Below are 21,029 nucleotides of genomic sequence, written 5' to 3'. Positions count from 1 at the left end.
GTGAATGATAAGTATGATAAATTTATGGCTATATGATCTTAGAATCCTATTTGAAATATTATGTAGAACTTATATGCTTGTGTGATATATTAGTTGGTGGAAGTTGATGGTGTAGGAGACTACGTTGTAATTCATAGGGATTAGTGTGATGTGGAGAAATGTGAGTGACTTTAATATATGTTATATTGATGATTACCCATGTTTTCATAATTATTATCCTGTGAGGATATGTCTTGGTTTTATAAATATGTTTTTTTTATTGAATTGTTATTTTTAATACTTAGCCATCAATTTATGTTCAAAAAGTGAGATTTGACATGTATAATTGAAATATGGGTTGATTTGTATGATTGGTATGTTGTGATGCAATGTGAGGCTAGGAGTGGACCATTAACCATTGTGATGGGGATTTGTTGCTTCAATATTGTTTCATTTCTCGCTTCGTTGATTAGTTCTAAATTTAGTAATTGTGCCTAATTTCCCTTGGTTGAGCTTTTGTAAATTAAGTAGCATGTGCTTGTCTCATTTCTTTAAACCATCGTACATTATGGTGTCCTTCTGCGATTCCGTTGAGTGATGGTCTAGAATCGTATCCACTCGGATTCCGTTGAGGGATGGTTCAGAATCCCTTCTACTTCACAATTCTGTTGAGTGATGGTCCGGAATCCTTTCTACTCCATGATTCCGTTGAGTGATGGTCTGGAATCGTATCCTGGGTTGGATATCGTTGAGTGGTCCGAAATCTCATTATTCGGAGAAATAGGTTTGGCTAAACTGTGTCACTCTAGCCTTCGTTTTAGTGCATTGTGAATAATGGTTTTGAGAATATTGTGAATTGAATTATAAAAGCTGTTGTACGTCTCTGGGATTCCTTCGAGATTTTCTACGATTCAATTATGATTTCATAGTTTATGAATTTAGAAGATATGGGAATGATTGTTATTATTTTGACCATATTAGTTAATTAATGTGGCTAGAGTATGGTTTTGTGCGTTGTCGGTTCTTAAATATGATGTACGTTGTGAATTGAGATATCATGTTGAGTCATAATGATTTATATGAAGGATGGAAGGGAAATCTTGATTTTTCATGTGGGTTGTTATGTTACCTTGAGTCTAGGAATTTTATGCTTGTCAAGTTCTATTGATTGATGTGATAATTGGATGGTGTTGAAACGCTTATAGGTGGATGAATGACGAGATGACTAAAAATTATTATTGTGCTTTGTTAAATGTTCATTGAGGTGCTACATGATTGAATTGTGGTATTATGTTGAGACATAGTGGTTTATGTGTTGAATGTTCGATTGAAGTGAAATGACGAACTACGAATGGCTTGATCCCTAATGAGGGTACGTAGGTAGTTTAACGAGGAGGTTAGATGCGGCCATAAAGTATACGGAAAATTACTATGCGATTCGATTCTCGAGTTATAATTTGCCATATTCCGGAGGCGAGGTAAGTTAGAGATACGAGTATTTAGTGACGTCACGTGTTGATTATGGACGTATGTCGGGATCAGGGCGTGACAAGGGCAATCTTGTTTTTCTTGAGAAAAGGTCCTTGTGTCGCCTTCTGCACTTTTGAAATTATTTTTGGCGCCACAATGCCCCACACCTGCTCGGCTGCAAGCAAAAAAGGGTAGTAGGTGTCGAAATCCTATACTCTTTAGGTGTACAAAGAATTATTTCCCAATTTGATGTAGATCTTCTACTTTGACTTAGAAATAGTCTTCTAGGAAAGGGAATCCAATTGCCACCAAAACCTATTTAAAACTGCCTTGAGCAGGGGCTTAAAAAATTTGGAGAACAATTTTTATCCTAATAAGAAAGAGAGAAAGCCAGAGGAAATTTATTCCTTATCCCTAGCCTTTTTCTTTGCTTCCCTTTGAAAATAGTTGTTCATCGTCCCTTCTTTTCTGTGTTGCACCAAGATAAGAAATTAATTTTCTTTCTTCTTTATTTTTCTGGAGCCTCGGGGATTGATAGAATGGTTCGATAGGGGCCAAGAACATGGGTAGGCATGGCTGGGAACCACGGTGCTACTAGGAGCAGCTCGGGGATTGATAGAATGGTTCGATAGAGGCCAAGAACATGGGTAGGCATGGCTGGGAACCACGGTGCTACTAGGAGCAGCTCGGGGATTGATAGAATGGTTCGATAGAGGCCAAGAACATGGGTAGGCATGGCTGGGAACCACACTGCTGTAGAAAGGACTCGGCTCGTCAGGGAACCGAGAAGCTGGTGCGGCACGGCTAGTTAGTTGGGGCTAGGTGTTGGCTCAGCTCAGGTCGAGGAACTAAGGCTCGGCCCACGGCTGAGGCTAGCCATAAAGGTTGAGGGCTGATCATGAGTGAGCTGGGCTAAGCCTATGAGAGAGGAAGAGAGACTTGGGCCTCTTTTCATGGTTAGGCTTGGCAGGCGAGAGAAAAAGTTGGGCCTAAGGGCTTGACTTGTTGGATGAAAGAGAGAAAAAGGCTTGGCTGCTGCTGGGCCTTTGCACCGTCCGAGAGAAAGAAGTGGAGGCCTAGGCCTCTTGCTGACTTAGCTGAGGCGCTAGAGTGCTGCAGGTTATTCCATGGGGGCAGCAAGCTGGGTTGCAGCTTGTCGCGCTACTCCATATGTATTTTTTTATGTCTTTTTTGTCAAGTACCCCTTTAATATTTTTTTTTATGTCCTCAATGTAGGAATTCTTTGAATATGTCTCCCTCAAGTTGCAAAGGTGATGAGTATTCTCTGTCATTTTACCATCAAGGCAGATCTTCTAGTAAGGTAGGCTACTTCAAGGCAACAACATCAAGATTAATTCCAACAAGCTGTTTAGGGACTTCCTTGAGACGTTCAGGCACGCAATTCCATCTAGGGTCCGCGTGAGACGTGTGAAGTAAAGAAGCAGCCATGAACATGTCGTGGGACAACTAAGAAAGCCATCAAGTTTCATCCTTACTACTTCGTGCTAGGGTTCACTTTTCCTAAGCCATGCTTTTTCCAAAAGGTAATCTGCTCCATAAAGTGCGCTCTTGTCCATTGTTCTCCAAACATGATTCGCATGATGGTGGGATTCTTCAACTTGAGCAAGTTCTTTGACTTCGACCTAACCATTAATGAGTTATGGTATTTCTTCGACATAGGTCCTATTGACGGAATTATAAAACTCATAGAAGACATGTTCCCAAATGGTGGGATTCTTCAGCTTACCCTACCTCACATGCCACATGTGAGAGATATGGTTAAGAGTTCTTGTTGAGCATATGCGAAGAACCTGCGGGTTTTCATCGATCCTTGAGTTTCAATAATGATCCATGAAACAATACATCATGTTTCAACCAGACCAAGACGTGATACATCAACAAATTCAACACCAATCATATTGCGCCCTCATCAGATCAACGAAGCATAAGAAGATTGAAGTCAAGAAAATCTGAACCTAAGACAACCATGCCGACCTCTATACGAAATCACAACTGAAGGCAACATTTCAGAAGCTTGTCTGATGAATTGGTATGTGGAAATTGTTTCATTTGCAATGCTTGTATTTCTCATTTGGAAGTTTTGTCAAACTCAAGAGGAGTATCTAGAAGTATACTCACTTGACCTTAATATGCTATTTTCCCCTTAAATTAGGAGCATTTTCCCACTGAATTTTTGCTACCTGACGAGGTTTCAACTAGGCAACCATCCTAGTTTGGTCATGCCTTGTGTGCATTCTATTTGCGTTCTAAAGGCTTTTAGTTTTAACTTATTGCTACTTCTCACTTTTCTACTTAGACTATGGGGTTTATCCTACCTTGGGTTTTACCATAGTCAGGTTTTGTGAGTTTTACTACTTATGCATTCTTCAATTTATTTTTAGACTCTCATTCGCTCATTGTGCCAACTAGAGGAGACGACTTCATCAACTATTTATACATCATCACATGAACACCTCATGCACCATCTATTTGAGTATTTACGCACTCAAGGGAAAGTGTTGCAGTCCTAAATTCATTAAGAGTGTGAATGTGTAAATCCTAATAGATTATATATAGGAATCCTATGAGATTTAGAAGATCTTTCCTTGTACAACTTGTATTTCTTGAAGAGTAAGTTTTTCTCTCCCTTATTAATATAAATAAAGGCATAAGGCATGAAAAAAACGTGACCTCAAGCCTTCTCTCTTCTCGTCACCGCGGGTTCTCTCCCTCTATTTTCCCTCAAAAAAAAAAAGACTACAACAATATATATAATTTCCAACAATGTATTATGCACTTTACACTTCTATCGCAGATTATGATACAGTGCTTGTTGGGAGTATAGTTTTTTTGGAGTTTTGTTTTGTGAAGTTGTTCAATACTTAATCAAAGTTCCACTAAGCTGGGCCATCACTCCTCAAATTTCGGTTTCTTCCATTAAGGATACTGTACTGTACGATACAAAACCGATTTTTATTCTAAGATCTCGGTTAATGCTCTTAACCACTTTGATTACAAACGCTTTACGACCATAAGTCTCTTAAGCAACCATATGATGGAAGTCCAATAAATTTAGAATAAAAAAGCACAAAATTTCTATTTTTATCACTATTTTCTACATTGGTTCATATGCTAGCCAGCTAAACAGAAAATCTTTTGTCCATGTAGAACTACACTCACTGCCAAAATTGATGGTTTTTGTAGAGACGATGACAGATTTCCTGGGTTGCAGAAGAAATCCTAGACCAGAAGGACCCGTTCCACGCAATGCCCCTTGCGTTCAAATCACAGCACAACTGAATGCACAAGACATTCAGATGGAACCTATCAGTTCACTGGTGAGCACTGACTGCAAATATAACGGCCACGAAGGAATGAGAGCCTCGTCTGCAAATTTACAATCAACTCCGTAACGATGGGTATGCATACATTTCTTTCAACGGAGGAGCCTATTATGGTACTCGACTGGAAGATGTGAAGGATTCTCCAAGGCTTCAACCTCCCCGAGAGACGAGGCATAACCTTCTATACTTGGGGAGCTAAGGATGCATCAAAGTTGCGACTACTCTCGGAGTGCCAGGAGTGATGCTAGTAAAGAAAATGCTGAAGGAACATTAGGGTAGATGTTTGTACCTGCTTAAACATAGTAAAGAAAAACACTTAGCTAGTTGATTTCTCAATAGGAGATATATTCACACACAGAAAAACATGCAGACAAACTACACGATCCTAGATGAGAGGGAGAGAGGGTAAAGAAGTTAATGAATGCATCACAAAGATCCATATCGTACATAAGTATATACTCTTCAAAATTAACAATTAAACATAAGAATCCTCATGCAAAGAGATGAAATAAACCCAGCTTGGGTTACTAGTGTACAAACTGTGAACTACCAAACTACATTGTCCTAAACCCTTTTTTTTTTTCTTTTTTACATAACAGATCTTTCAACTCCATACAAGCGAAGACATCCTAATTGGAGTGACTATTCAACTTTCAACGAGGGATTTCTGCCAATAATGGCAGATAAATCATTTTGAGGTAACCAAGAACTAAGAAGGTTAAATAGTATAGAAGCAACAATAGTGGAAAACAGTTTAGGATTTATGTTAATCAACTTCTGAAACAATCCTCACAGACATGTAAATTTGACTCCCTAAGGACCATTCTGTATTATTATTAGTACTGCAGTCCACCCTACCATGATGTCATGTACATAGAATGACATGTATCGTAAATCTAAGATCAGATACTATCAAATTCATTTCCTGTCCTATAGGCCCCGGTCACTAATGGACTTTCTTATAGTAGGAATGAGAATTTGCATTAATCAATACTCCAAAAACATCCAAAAGAATAGTGCTATCGCAGGCTGATCCCAAAGTTGAAAATAACTTCAACAGGGTCTGACTCTTAATATAACACTAACAGGTTCTAGAGCATATTGACTTTCAGCATATCAACCAAAATAAGAAATTACAAAAATACAGAGTAGGCCAGAGACGAAAGGCTTACCATATGGGGATGCATACTGTATCCACTCACGCCCTCCAGATAGGTTAGTTCTCTTTTGTGCTAGAAAGAACAAGTCTTTGAAATTTGTCGGATAGTTCTTGATAAAGATGAATTTCTGTTGGCTTCACTTGTTTAATTGCAGTTTTTAAATGTTGCATTTTTACTTCAGAGGCATCAAGGCTCTCCTGATAGAATAAATAATCATGGATTAATGAACTGATTCAGAGAAACAAAATTCATGCAATAAAATAAGTAATATTCAAACCTCCATAGCTGCAACGGCTGCTTCTCGGCAGATTAACGATATATCAGCACCGGTACAGCCTTCTGAAAGACGAGCAAGTTCAGATATTGTGACATCAGAACTGCATGGTATCTTGCGCAGATGGATATGAAATATCTCTTCCCGATCAGTCTCATCCGGAGGTCCCACATATAGCAGCCGGTCAAAGCGTCCTGTCGAAAAAAGAATTCTATTCTCAGGGAAATTTTCAAGTTTTTGGAGGAAAAGAAAGACACTTAAAAAAACTCAACCATCTTGTCTGTAACATGTTACGGGAATGCACCTGCTACCCATGAGGTGGGTGAACGTGTATACAGAAAATGTGTATTTGTATGTGTTTGTGCTGGAGAGGGAGAAGGAGAAGTAGAAAGAGGAGAGAGATGTAGAACCTGGCCTCAGAAGGGCACTATCAATCTTGTCCGGCCTATTTGTAGCAGCAATGACAGTTACATTAACTCTTTCATGTAAACCTAATTTTAACAGTATAGATCAAGTCAGAGATTCAATAGCAAAAATGATGATTGCTTAAGTTTGAATCCTGGCTAATAAAGATTATACATATTGTATAAAAAGAAAAAAAAGCCTTACAAACAAAAAAGAGAAAAAGCTTATAATTGTGGATCGAGTAATGTAGAGTTGTTACCAACCATCCAATTCAACAAGCAGCTGACTCATAACCCTATCCGAAACTGAAACTCCATCACTTTCCTTCCCACGAATGGCAGCAAGCCCGTCAATTTCATCGAAGAATATGATTGCTGGAGCATTAGCCCTTGCTTTCGCAAACAGGGATTTCACAGCCTTCTCAGATTCACCAACCCATTTGCTAAAAAGTTCTGGACCCTTCACAGCAAGGAAATTTAGCCCTGCCTCAGATGCTACAGCACGAGCCATAAGGGTTTTGCTGCATCCAGGAGGACCAAACATCAGGACCCCTGTCGGGGGCTGAGTCCCGATACGCTTGAATGCTTCCCAGTGTTTTTGAGGCCATATTACGGCTTCCATTAACTGATTTTTTACCTCCCTTTGACCACCAACATCTTCCCAATTAACTTTCGGAACTTCAAGTATTACCTAGAAGTTTAAAGGAACAGATTAGAAGTATGAGTAGTTACATGAGTGAAATTAATACGTCAAAAATATGGCACATGATATGATTAAATAATAATAACAGTGAAACATTTGAACTCAAGACGGTATTCTAGAGACAGTAAATAGCTTGTATGTACTTTCAGTTCTTTAACAGCGGTTGGATTCAATAATTTGTACTAAAAGCAAGCCATTTGCTATCTGGTCTTGCATTCTAAGATGGCCTCATAAAGAGAAAGAAGAACCTAATTTAATTAAGATGATTTAGGCATACTGGAGCTTGATACACAACATATACTAAACATAAATGACTGCCTGGAAATGTGGAAGTATTAAACTTACCTCCCGCATGGCACTGGGCCTCACTTTCATCCTGGCCTTTTCAAAATCTTCAAAAGTCACTTTCAAGACACATTCTCCTTCAATGTCATTCAGAAATTTATCACCATCTCCATTTGTTCCCTTTAAATGCAAGGATGTCTCTAAAGAAAAATCCAAATGTGAGACAGATGAAGATCTGGAATCTGAGTAATCCATCGTTATGTCTGTCGTATATTTTGAGAAACCAGGTACATTTAGACCTTTAGAACAATCTTCATCAGCAATAGATGTTTGGTGCAAACAATCATCAGAGTATTTCAATTTGACATAACGTCTAAGACAATTGAAGGCTGCTTCATTACAAAGGGCAGCCAGATCAGCACCGACGAAACCATGTGTAGCAATAGCAAGATGTTGAACTTGCTCATATGAAAGGGATTGCTCCATTTCGCCGATAAGAGAATGAAGTATCTCCAAACGTTGATTGGGAGATGGCACACCTGAATGTCAATTTTCAAAACAAAAATAATAATTACATGTTGTTCTGGTATTTGTACTAACTACCTTTCTCATAGGCCTGTGTGGATTGCTCTTCTACTATAAGCAGGTTATTACAAACTAGAAAGTTAGAAACCAATTATAATTAAATATAGATTGTATCAATATTACAAGATAAGGGCTGTGAGATACTTTGTGGGTAGTGGGAGCAGGTCAAGTAGTTCATAGGGAAGCTTTGTTGTTTAAGCGAGCAGTTTCATTTCTTTTTTATTTATATCACAAAACTATTTTTGTCCAGATATAATTAGGTTTTAAATGGTCACGGCAAAAGGGAAGAGAAAATGGGCACAGAAGGGGGAATCCCCTTTTGAGTAGCCTTGTATTTGTATATTTCTTGCTTAAAGATTTTAGTGTAGGTTTGGTCTAAGAGCTTGTGTGTTGAATCCATTGGTATACAAAAATATTTAATGAAAATTCATTTTTTTTATCTAGATCCACAAACCCTGTGTAGGGTGTGGATGTCTTTCTCCATTTAAATAATTATTTAGACATTATTCGAGAACATTATTCAACTTTAAGCAGTCTCAAATCAATAGGGAAAAAATTAAAGGTCCAATGTGAACAATCTATTTAGGCAATCTAAAATCAAACCCAAGGAAGTTAATTATGACATTTGCACCTGAGCCTAAAACAAGTATGAAGACAACCAGAATTCCCATCAGTTTGTCAAACCTCTAACAGACCAACATATTAGATGGATACCTATGGTTTTCTTACTAGTATAACTCCGGAATTATTTAAAAAGGTTTTATATATGACAAAATACAATCAACACTACAAAAAACTTCACATTACCTATTTCAATTTCCCTGTCAAGTCTTCCAGGTCGTCTGAGTGCAGGCTCAATGCTATCAGGCCTGTTGGTAGCAGCAATTACAAGTACGCCTTCTGTTCTACTTACACCATCCATCAAATTCAACAGTGTAGCAACCATTCTTTGAGATAGCTCTTCACCTCCTTCTTTCCTTGCAGGTGCGATAGCATCCAGCTCATCAATGAATACCTATGGAAAGAACTAATTAGAGAAGACAGTATAGATATGTGTATTGAAATAACTAATTTCACAAAGGCAAAATCGTGGTAGCATAATCAAATTTATTAAACCCCATTCCTGCTTATATAAGTATGTACCTATAAAACCACAACTCTTCACTAAAGATCTTAAACAGTACAAGATACGTGAACAAGGAATCCACTTCTAAAATAAACTGAACATAAATCTGGAGCAACACCTCAATCCTAGGGGAAACCATCAAGCAAAAAGAATTCCAACGAGCTACAAAACAGAAGCTTTCCAATCTGACAAAATAACAGAAAAAGGATACTTCCCTAAATTCCAAAGTAAGTCTACAAAAGGGATTCTTGCTTGCATACCTTATTTATTAAACAAAACCTTCTAAGTTCAATAATTCTTTGTTAAGTATTCAGCTGATTTATGGCTTAGCAAAATTCCTCAAAGTTAAAGCTTCGGTGATAATTCTTTATAGAAATCAAGCCCTTGTCTGCTGTAAAATCATAGATATTTGGTATAATTCTAGGAGAGCACCTTTTCCAGTATTTAGTTACATTCTACAAGCATAAGATGGCATTTGACTCCATGCTATTTGAAAGTTGCACATAAGAGAGTCTGTAAGTGCGTGTTAGGTTTTAATATACAAAAGTAATCAACAATATTAAATCACTTTAGATTCCTAATTTAATAAGAAGCATACAATTTTCAGTGACAAATGCCACAAGATAAAGAATTAAACAGTTGAATGACAGTGCATAATTTTATTTGTATGTTTGCATCATTTAAAACTTTAAATAAGTTCTAACCAGAAAATAATAATGGACCCTTAAAATACAAGGCATGAAAACTGAAACAGAGACGAAACCTAACCACAGAAGGTGCAGCTTGGCTAGCTGATTCGAAAACTTTTCGCAAAGCTTTCTCGCTTTCTCCATAGTATTGACTCACAAGTTCAGGTCCATTGACAGAGAAAAAGTTAATGCCAGCATCACAGGCACATAATCGAGCCAAAGAAGTCTTTCCCGTACCAGGAGGACCATGAAGAAGCACTCCCTTTGTAGTTCGTAAACCAAGACTAATTAAAAAAAAATATATATGCATAAATAAATGTACTAAAAAAGACTGGTTATAACTTATGAACACGCCAAAACCAGATGTTTCATCAAATGAACATAAATTGGTTAGCTCGTGGAAGACAACAATTACATTTCTTATATTTTCCATTGTTCAGATATATTTCCTACATCCGAATCATTCGATATATACATCATAGGATATTCTAATACCTTAGTAGTTAGAAATTTTATCACTGGTGGCTGACAGATTCCACTTAGATTGACAGGTTATCTTAAAAAGATTTCTTTATGAATGGGGGAGCACACCATTAACTGGTTAGTACAATCTTATAATTACCTTGAACATGTTAATAGCCTTTATATCAAAAGTATATACCCCCCCCCCCCACGCCACAACCATAAGTATTTAAATTAAACAAGAAAGAAACAAATAATGTGTGAAAACCTCAAAAGTTTAGCATCACACAAAAACTTCAGTAAAAATATTAAGAAACAAATAACATGTCATATGACATACCTTGACAAAGTGTCCATAGAGGAGGAAAATATGATGTCCTTCAAAACTGCATATTCTTTAGAAAGACCCCCCAATCTTGAAATGTTATCTCCTGTATTAGCGGCAGGATCATTACATTTGGATAGATTTCTTCTCTGTGGAGTTTTAGATGCTTGGTTTGATGGCAAATGGAAAGATAATTTTGTTTCTCGCTTGACTAGAAAAGCATCATTTTCATAGCCCACTACTTTAGAAGCCTCATTTAGCAAATCCTTAGCATCAAAGTTTGACAAACTTTTAGCACCAATCACTCGGAGTAAACAAAGTTGTGAGAGCATTGGGATGGTGACAAAATTTCCACAAAGTAGACAGCGAGAATACAACCATGTAGTAGCACATGTCTGCAGAAGTCTTTTGGTACTGTCATCCCCTAAAACCTCTTCAACATCAAAAGAATTAACAGATGGCACATTGGGAATGGTTACACCTGCTACTGACTCACATCGAGGTGAAGTTACTGGACTAGTACTAGACACACTTAGCTTTGATCGATTCAATGGTGTCTTAGGAGATGCAGCCATTCCCTTTTCAGAATAATGGTAAGATTTTTCAGCGGAAATGTTGACAGAGGTATTGTTCATGGTTAATCTATTATTAGAAGGAACAATCTCCAAAACTAACTCCTTGCAGTCGTATACTGAGAGGCAATCAACTCCGGTGCTATGTGGTTTTCCTGTCTTACCCAGAAGACCAACTCCAAACTGATTTTGTACAGAGTGGATGAATATTACCCTACCTGATGGAGGACAACCAATTGTATTTGAAAGATTTGAAGACAATAGCACTTCATTCTTCGTAACCTGAGATAAAACATGAGCCACTATAATTCCTAACTTCGGATTCCCAAAGGCAGGAAAACATATCAACTAACCAACAAAGGTTTCCATAACAAATTGTACCAAACTAATTCGATAATTTTTCAATTTTTTCTGACCCTAACTACATGATGCCATTTTCAAAATTCAACATTATAGTTCAAACTAGAAAATCACCATAGTTTGGAAACACCCTTGGGGAGATTAGTAGTTAGGTATTTACCGTCAAGAATTTAGACACATACTAGTGTCATATGATTTACACTGTATTGCATAGTAATGCATCTCCTAAACATATTCTTTTTCTTGAACCCGTTTTTCACAATCACCATATCAAATACGGTTCCACATCATAGAAAGAAAAGGAGGAAAAAGAGTAACCCAGTTGTTATTCAAACCTTAGAAGAAGGAAAAATTGTAGCAAGAGCAAAGTAGTTTCCTGCTTCATTAGCCAACTGCCCACAAGAACCAATCCCAAAAGTTCTAGCACATTCATCTGCTAATGAACAGAGAGGAAACCCATCTGAATATCTACTCTTCGAGCTCGGAAGCGACACCTGACAATCAAACCAATGCCGAAACACCGAAAATTAAGCCCAAATACAAAACAAAAAAACACTCGTTTGAATTGCTTTGCCAAACGAAAAGGCGAAAACTTTACCGAAACAATGGAGCCAGGAGTGAAGGAAGAGGCGACCATGGAAGGCTCTGAGAGCCAAATTTTGCAGCTTTTGGGGTCGTCCTGAACGTCGGCGACTCGGGCAACGAAAGCAGACTTAGCAATCAGAGATGGGTATTTGATCGAAGCTTGTTCGATGGAGCTCGCAAAACCCTCTTCTGTTTCTCCGAAATCAAGCGACCCATTTGACGAGAAGTTGTCGGAAGAATTCGATAGCCTCGATTGGGTCTTCGAATGCTTCTTTCCTTTTGCAGAAGGCATCTGCAGATAGTGGATACAGTACAATACTAACAAGGTTGATTGTTGTTCGGGAGACGGTGTCAAAAGAGTATGGGTCTTTCGAGTTCAAATGATCCCGACGGCCGGAAGTTCACTTGGCAGCAAGAATACGAGTGGTTGGCGTGGCGGTAGAGAGTCAAAACCTTCAACTGGGTTGGCGGCAGAGGGAGAACAGGGGGGAAAGGGAACTGATATTGTCGGGTTCTAACTTTTTTACTAGGTTGAAAATACCCGGTTGTAACTTAAGCTAAGTTTAAATAATAGTTTCGTCCAAAAAAAGTTTAAATATATCTCCAAAAAAAAAAAGTTTAAAAATATATATATTTTTTTTTAATACATTGATATTTTTACACTAAGGGAAGTGTTTGGCTAAGCCACATAATGGGCAACCTAATTTGGTATCGAATTTTCCATCCACGAGATTCGAACCTAAAACCTCTCTCTTCCAAGTGAGGAATACTACCAGACCGTACTACTGAGTGGCAAAAAAAGTTTAAATATTAGCTGCTAAGATTTGATCTAACAGCTAATTAGACATCTGCATTGACATACTTATACCTTTATCTAAAAGAATATGATATAGTGCAACAAAAAAAGGGTAATTCTCAGAGCAGTTCCACCGGACACAAAATTACCCAGCACCCTGTCAATCTGCTCCAGCCCACAAAACAGCCTGGCACCCAACCCAAGCCAGGCAACAGACCGGCCCATTTCGGACAGACCCAGAGGCCGGCCTATTTGCTGGGGCGTGCAGCACACTCGCGATTGGGAGACAAGGGTACAGGCGGCGAAGCCCGCTTGTCAGCCCACTTGTGTTCACCCAGATTAGAGCTACGTGGCCCTCCTCAGTGTCGTTGGATTTCTAACAGCTAGTTTTTGTAGACCGTTGGATTTCCAATGGTAAAAAAATTTTAAATTTGACTTTTAAAATGGACCGTCTGATTCATAGATCAACGGTCCACGTTTTTTTGCACAAAATATTTCATGTAAATAAGTGTTTGTTTATATTTAAAATAAATATAATTACATCATAAATTACAAAATAGAATGACATATGTATTATGAAATATTGAAACATAATGAAAACATGGGGAACAAGCATATAATTTGTCTTCATTTTAGTATTCAACAAGTTTCTTACAATTTATTAAAAAAACTGCAAAATGATAGTTATCTATTTTCTGTCTAAGTGAGTCGCAACCTAGGCGGGTGTTTAGGCGTGTCTGGGCTGGCTAGGAGGGTTGCCTAGGGAGTTTAGGTGGGCACCTCAGAAGGTTTAGGCGCCATTTCTAAATTTTCAAACGTATAGGCATTAATTGGGGCAGTGGCCAACCGCCTAGCGCCTAGGCAGGGCCTAGACGGTGCCAAGGATTTTTAGAACAGTGACTTAAAGTGATAATTCCGTGACACTTTCGTACATCTGTTGAGTTATATGTTAACACAACTATTAACTTATGACGTGGCGACCACATAGACAATGACTGAGCGCCACATATCAATCTTGAACCCACATAGATATTAAAAAAAAATTAAAAAAGTGAGCATTGGGATACGGACTCACTGCTTTCCCTTTCCTTCTCCTTCACCATCCCTCATTCCTCCTCTCTATCCGACAACCACCAATTCTCTATTTCTTCTTCCCTCTTCAAATCAAACCTCCCGTCAAAACCCAGAAGCCAAAAAAGCATGGCAGCTTCTCTTCATTTTCCTTGGGGCCTCCGTCTTCCCGTCAAACTTCACATCAGGTCTTGTAGTAGTTAAATACAACAAACTACCAACAATCTTCCTATATAAACCTTCATCAGCATTCTCACTACCATCAGATTTGCATATTTTTTTCATTTACTGCAAGTGGTGTACCAACTGATATGCAATCCTTTAGCCCAAAATTTTCTAACAGTGTCTTGGCGTACTTTTTCTAAAGAATAAGTATGTTATTCTTAGTTTGTATTACTCCTAAACCAAGAAAATGATGCAGAAGTCCTAAGTCATTCATCTCACGTTGTTTCATCATTTCCATTTGGAACTCCTTAATCATGACATTTGAACTATCAGTGTAAATTATGTCATACACATACAAAGAGACAATGAAAATACCTGCATCAGTTGACTTAATGTATAGTGTGTCTTCATTTAGGCTCTTTTGGAAACCATACATTAAAATAGGCATCAATCTCATCCTAGAGCTTGCTTCAACTCATATAGAGCTTTCCTTAATTTGTAAACCTTATCTTCTTGACATTTGATTACAAAGCCCAGAGGTTGTTCAACGTACACATCTTCATGTAAAACACCATTCAGAAATGCAGACTTGATATTTGGAACAATTTTCATTCTTTTTTAGTTGCCAAGGCAATTAAAGATCTAATGGTATCCAATCTTGCCACTGGTGCAAATGTCTCATTAAAATCTACCCCAAACTTTTAAGCACAGCCTTAGCCATCAATCTTGCTTTATTCTTTTACACAGAGCCATCTAGATTAAGTTTAGTCTTATAGACCCATTTGACACCAATGTCAGTTTTTCAAATAGACGACACCGATAACGGGTTTTTCAAATGGTCTATCAACCATTTCCCAGGTACAGTTCTTTTCTATCATTTCAATCTCAGCATTCATTGCCTTTTACCATACTCATCCTTTGATGCTTCTTCAAAACACTCAAGTTCAATTACACATAGATTGCACCTCTCATACACATCACTTAAACTTTTAAACTTAAGAAGATTGATCATACTCATGTGGACCTATGATAGCATTTTGACTATCATGACTTGCAGAAAAAGTAAAGACTTAATCATTTTGATCATGTGACAATTCTGCAAATAGCAGTTCACCATTTCTTTCTTCAATCTCAGTTGTACTCCATTCATCTTCATGTACTACTCATGTATTATAAGCAATAGGTACAATCATAGTTCTCTCAGTCTTTGACTTCTAATCTCAACAAGCACTTTCATGAAAATCACATCACTGGAAATAATCATTTTCTCAATTTCCAAGTTGTAGAGCCTATAGCCATTTTCACAAGTTCCATATGCAAGAAATATACATTTAGAGCTGGTTTTATGAAGTTTATGTCTCAACTTATTAGAAGCATGAGCATACACAAGGATCCAAACACTTTTTAGATGCCTGATTCTAGGTTTTCTTCCACTATACGCTTCAAATGGAGTTTTTCTATCCAAAGATTTAGTAAGACATCTATTGAGAATATACACTGCAATATTACCTGCTTCTGCCGAAAAAAATCTAAAGGGATATTTTTCATAATCATCGTACACTTTGCCATCTCAATAGTAGTTCTATTTTTCCTTTCAACCATCCTATTATGTTGTAGTGAGTATGCCACAGTAAGCTGTCATTTTAGTCCTAGATTTTCATAGAACTAAGTAGACTCCAATAAGGTGTATTCTCATCCTTATCACTTTTTAATTTCTTCAGTTTGTAACCACTTCGTAGTTCCACTGTTGCGTTGAACTTCTTAAACACGCTAAATGTCTCAGATTTATTTCTTAGAAAGTAAACTCAGCACATCCTAGTACAATCATCTATAAAAGTAATAAAATACTTATTCCCAACCCTAGTAGAAGGTTGGACCACATATATCTGAGTGAATCAATTCAAGTAGAAATGAAGTTCTCCAGGTTGCTTCTCTTTGAAATGCATTGTCAAGTGCACAACCTTCACAGATAGATTTTGTCACTTTCAACCCTAACATTCCAACCACCATTTCTTGTTCCTAAAGTTGCTTAAAGGCTTTACATTCAGATGACGGTCTTCTATGTCAAATCATTGCAGATTAACACACTTGGCTCTCATTGCAATTTACATTCCTGGTTGTAACTTCAACAGAAACTTTATGTTTACTTTCATGGGAACCTTAACAATCAAGTTGGAGAAGGTACAATCATCATAAATGTCCACCTTATTGCCTCCAAAGTTAAGAAAATATCCATACTCCATCATTTGTTCCATACTTAGCAAATTTTCTTTCAAACCAAACATAAACATTACTTTTTTATATATATCTTTTGCCTAGCTTACTTTCAATCACAAGATTACCTTTTCCAACATCTACAAAATGTCTTGTACCCATTTCAACCTTAGCACCTACACTTCTGTCAATGTCCACCAATAGCAACATTACATGCAAAAAACATAGTAGGAGTCTCATCAACATGGTTAGCATAGTTCACATGTTGAATTGCCTTCTTATCATGATAATCATTGGCAATATGACAAAATTTATCAAAATTATGGCACTTAGGTTTTTCTTTGAACCAACACTCTCCAAAGTGCAACTTATCACACTATTTGCAGGGATTCTTTGTTGTCTTGAAAGTAACTACTAATGCCTTTTAATTCTTTGTCCATATCCTTTCAAAATGACAACATCTTGAGCATGAACAATTTCTAGATCCTTAGTATTTTCAATTACAAAAGCAATACTATTATAGGACCTAGGTAAACTAATCAATAATTTATGCGCAATTCTTTGATTACCCAGATTCTCACCATAATATTTCATCTAATTAATCAAATGAAACAATCAAACAACATATGCAAATAATGATTCATGCTCAGCCATTCTTGTATATTCAAAATCACGGCGTAAGCCTTGTAGTTTACAGACCTTTACTTGTTTGTCTCCCACAAATTATTGTTTCGAGACATCCCATACTGATTTTGCAGTCTCCTGGGTTGAAATCCTTGGAAAGATCTTATCAGAAATAGCTCCCTGAATGATCCCAAGAGATTTTGCATTTTGACAATATTTTCTCTCGGTTGCAGAGACCTCTTCCTTCTTTTTTGCTCGAACATCGAAGTTCTTCTTAACTATATTCCATAGCTTGTAGCTCAGCACCACTTGATCCAACCATATGAGACTTGTTATCGAGCTACCCATACTCTTCAAGGACTTAGATTTGATGCGACAAAGCTTGATTCAGCTCGAGTTCCTTTGCCACCAAGAATCATAGATTCACACCCAATTTAGACGATTGAACTAGGCTCCGAGGCTATGTTAGTATTCAATTATGTTTGGATAGACTTCAAAGGGGTTGATGATCTTCGCAATTGCAATAAGAAAATAGAAGGAATGTTTTAGAGAATAATTTTCTATTTCATTGGATTTTGCTTAGCATAAAAAGTGTGTTAGAGTTTTATTACCATTAGGAGGCAAAGTTATAAAAAGCGCTAGGCGCTAGTCGGACGGCGGCTTGAGGCCTAGCGCCTAGGCAGTCTGGAAGGTCTTAAGTTAATTATTATATATTTTTATTATATAAATAAGTTAGACATAAAAACAAAAAGAAATAATAAAGCATTACCAAAAATTAATAATAAATAAATAAAGTGTCAAGTTGAACTTGGATTGTTTCAAACTTGGTTTATTTCAAACTTGTTGGTTGGCTAGGCGAGAGGATATTACAAATTGTCAAGTTTGTCTTGGTTTTATCATTAAAAAAATATAAATTGTCAAGTTGGTTTTGGTTTTATCAATCATTTTAATATTTTATTAATTTTTCTACTCTAAAATCGTGCCTTGGTCTTGGCTTTATCAATCCTTTTATATTTTGTTTGTACCATACTTGACCAATCCCAAAACTACTGAGCACTGGTCAACGTTATACTGTCAAGGACCCAGAAGAGTTTCCCTCAAACCAGGAGGCCAATCATAGCATGACACGTGTCGACATTAAAAGCCAATCGTAGCACGTGTCAACATCAGAAGCCAATCACAACACGACACGTGTCAATGTCAGAATGAAACTAGAAACTCTCTTCTATAAATAGAGATCATTCTCTCACAATATTTCCTAATGTCATTTGTACTAAATCATTCACTAGTACTTACTAAAGGAGAGCTTGAACCTATGTACTTGTGTAAACCCTTAACAATTAATGAGAACTCCTCTACTCCGTGGACGTAGCCAATCTGGGTGAACCACGTACATCTTGTGTTTGCTTCCCTATCTCTATCCAATTACATACTCATCCACACTAGTGATCAGAGCAATCTAGCGAAGGTCACAAACTTAACACTTTCTGTTGTACCAAAGTCCCACTGATTTTGTGCATCAACATTTGGCGCCGTCTGTGGGAACGACACTTATTCCCACTCTCTTCAGCTTTGCCAAGCTGGTTTCCACCATTCGTACACTCTCTTTTGACCAGACATCCCTTTCCAACATGGGGAGCGAAGGAAGCCAAAGCACACAGAATGACACCCCTTTTGCACCTAGTGCAAAGCAACGAAAGAATGAAGAAAAGAGGGTTGCTCTTCAAGCTAAAGTCGATGAGCTAGAAGCTCAGAACAACAAGATAACAATGAAGAATGAGGTCCTCTAGGAGCAGTATGAGAAGCTCTTTGAGACGCTCCACGAAACTAGGCATACTCAAACACGCGAGCTCGTTGCCCCTGTGGACATCAACCATCATCTAGGTGCTCTCCAACACGGAGGGTCACCTCTCTTCGACATGGGTATCCCTGATGAGGAGCGAGCTAATCATAAAAACATTGATCAACATGAGACTTTTCTCAACCAGATGCTTCAACCCAAAGTAGAAGAAGTGGAGGAAGACACATCCTTGCAGAAGGGTTGGAAGGATCGAAAGTCGTTTATCGTGACTGCCAAGACTTCCTAAAGCAACGTCGAGAGAATCCCCTCCACATATTCTCGAAGATCAATGACCCAAGGGTTTCTGAAAGACTCGGTCCCCTCCTACGACCCAGGTCAACTGCCAATCTAGGGAAGGACCGACAGGTCCTAGAGGAACATGAAGGTAAAGGGGACTCTGAGGTATTCCGACATATTCGCCCTAGAAGTCAGTACGGCGAGGCCAAGAAAAAACCAGATGCCCTTGCTAAAACTTTCCTACTTCCAAGAGGCGATGGAAACTTATGAAAGAAAATTCCAGTGGTACATAACTCCACTTATGACCTCCTTGTCCTACAGCCCCTTAAGGAAGTAAACAAGTTGAAGGCCGAACGTCAGGCTGAGATACCTGACTAGAACCAACCCAGGCCTAGCCCTCTCACAAGAAGGATCATCGACACCCCCCTTCAAGCGAAGCACCCCCCTTCAAGCGAAGACAAAACAAAAGCTTTGTTCACAACTATATACTGGAAGGACAGACCCAATTAAACATCTTAACATCTTTGAGTCCACTATGGCATATCGGATGCACACCGACGAAGAGCGATGTCTTCTCTTCCCCTCCACCTTCTCTGGCGTCTTCCACCTAAAACAGTAGACTCATATGAGGAATTGAGGAAACTGTTTACCTCTCAACACATCTTCCAGGCCGATCATTTGCATTCTGCAGATGACTTGTACACTATTCACCAGAAGCCGGACGAGTCACTACGAGAGTATGCATGTCGCTTCAGCTATGAGTATTCTCGCTACACTGAGGCAAATGACAAGACCGCCTTCAAGTTCTTCACGGCAGGCCTACGTGATTTTTTCTTCAAGTACATGATCAATGTCAACACTTGGAAGATTACTCTGAGGTGATGGCACAGGCTTACAACCATGCCTCCGTCGAAGTAAAGACATAACAAGGGAACCCCCATATGGTTAACCCTTATCAACAAATAGGAAGTGGAAGTTAAGTTCTACCAAGTGAGGAGATATTGGCTATTCAGACACCCATTGCATCATCTCATGCCTCATTTAGCTACTCGCTAAGTCACCAAACGTATATGTCTCTTGGTAAGAGGAATGATTTTTACTCTCAGTAAGCCCATTACAACAAGAGGGATAAAAGTTCGTATCAAGACAACCAAGGGTGAACGTACCATCGATTATTATGACTATGGGGCCAAGCCTCACTCTTTCAAAGTGGATGACTAGATACTGAACAAAATGCTATTATAAGAAGACATACACATTACAAATGATTTGACTCTCAACCGCTTGAGATCTTTTGTCACACAAGCCATTCGGAAAATATTTAAAGAATAGGGAATTCAGACAACTTCTTCTGAGTCTTTTCCGTTGCTAGCACTGGAACATTTATTCTACGCTGACCTACCCTTATACTCCAACTCAGAGCTTCAGCATGTGTACTTTGATGCAAAGTATGTGATACTAAGTGTTACAACCAACATGGTTCACATATCAAAAACATGGATCCCTTCATGCATAGCAAAACATTCATAAGTATCACTCATATCAATCAACATAAACATTATACATTCCAATACATTCATACATAAACATCATACATTCTAACACATTCATACATAAACATCATACATTCCAACACATCCATACCTAAACCCTAAACCAGGTGATGAAATGTACAAACCGTACTCTCCTTCATGCCACCATCCAGGTGATTAAATGTACAACCTGTACTCTAATATCATTTGGCAACTTACCACTCATG

At 38.1% G+C, this 21,029-nt stretch overlaps 1 protein-coding gene across 2 annotated transcripts; it reads right to left on the bottom strand.

Annotated features, from left to right (window-relative positions):
* Window positions 1–4,363: 4,363 nt before the first annotated feature.
* Window positions 4,364–12,854, bottom strand: LOC126634423 (calmodulin-interacting protein 111). 2 transcript variants are annotated; one of them, XM_050304939.1, is made up of 12 exons: window positions 12,337–12,854; window positions 12,074–12,232; window positions 11,597–11,660; window positions 10,822–10,912; window positions 10,099–10,303; window positions 9,012–9,219; window positions 7,680–8,158; window positions 6,896–7,322; window positions 6,638–6,718; window positions 6,231–6,421; window positions 5,966–6,150; window positions 4,364–5,082 (listed from the first exon to the last, which is right to left on the bottom strand). In XM_050304939.1, the coding sequence occupies exons 1-11, from the start codon at window positions 12,613–12,615 to the stop codon at window positions 6,010–6,012; spliced, it is 2,325 nt and encodes a 774-aa protein (XP_050160896.1). In that variant the 5' UTR covers window positions 12,616–12,854; the 3' UTR covers window positions 4,364–5,082; window positions 5,966–6,009. The 2 variants fall into 2 exon arrangements, with proteins under 2 accessions (XP_050160896.1, XP_050160895.1); XM_050304938.1 differs by having other exon boundaries at window positions 10,822–11,660.
* Window positions 12,855–21,029: the final 8,175 nt, after the last annotated feature.

Source organism: Malus sylvestris, chromosome 9 (genome assembly GCF_916048215.2).
Source record: "Malus sylvestris chromosome 9, drMalSylv7.2, whole genome shotgun sequence".
NCBI lineage: Eukaryota > Viridiplantae > Streptophyta > Magnoliopsida > Rosales > Rosaceae > Malus > Malus sylvestris.
Note: the sequence above shows the minus strand (reverse complement) of the source record. Positions and strands in the feature narration are given on the sequence as shown.

What these genes read in the sequence shown, in the direction of transcription:
- LOC126634423 (XM_050304938.1), bottom strand. Translation starts at nt 12,615, where the DNA reads ATGCCTTCTGCAAAAGGAAAGAAGCATTCGAAGACCCAATCGAGGCTA. An exon ending in CTCCTGGCTCCATTGTTTCG is followed by an intron (nt 12,233 to 12,336) that starts GTAAAGTTTTCG and finishes TTTGATTGTCAG; the next exon opens with GTGTCGCTTCCGAGCTCGAA. An exon ending in TGACAGGGAAATTGAAATAG is followed by an intron (nt 8,159 to 9,011) that starts GTAATGTGAAGT and finishes ATTGACATTCAG; the next exon opens with GTGTGCCATCTCCCAATCAA.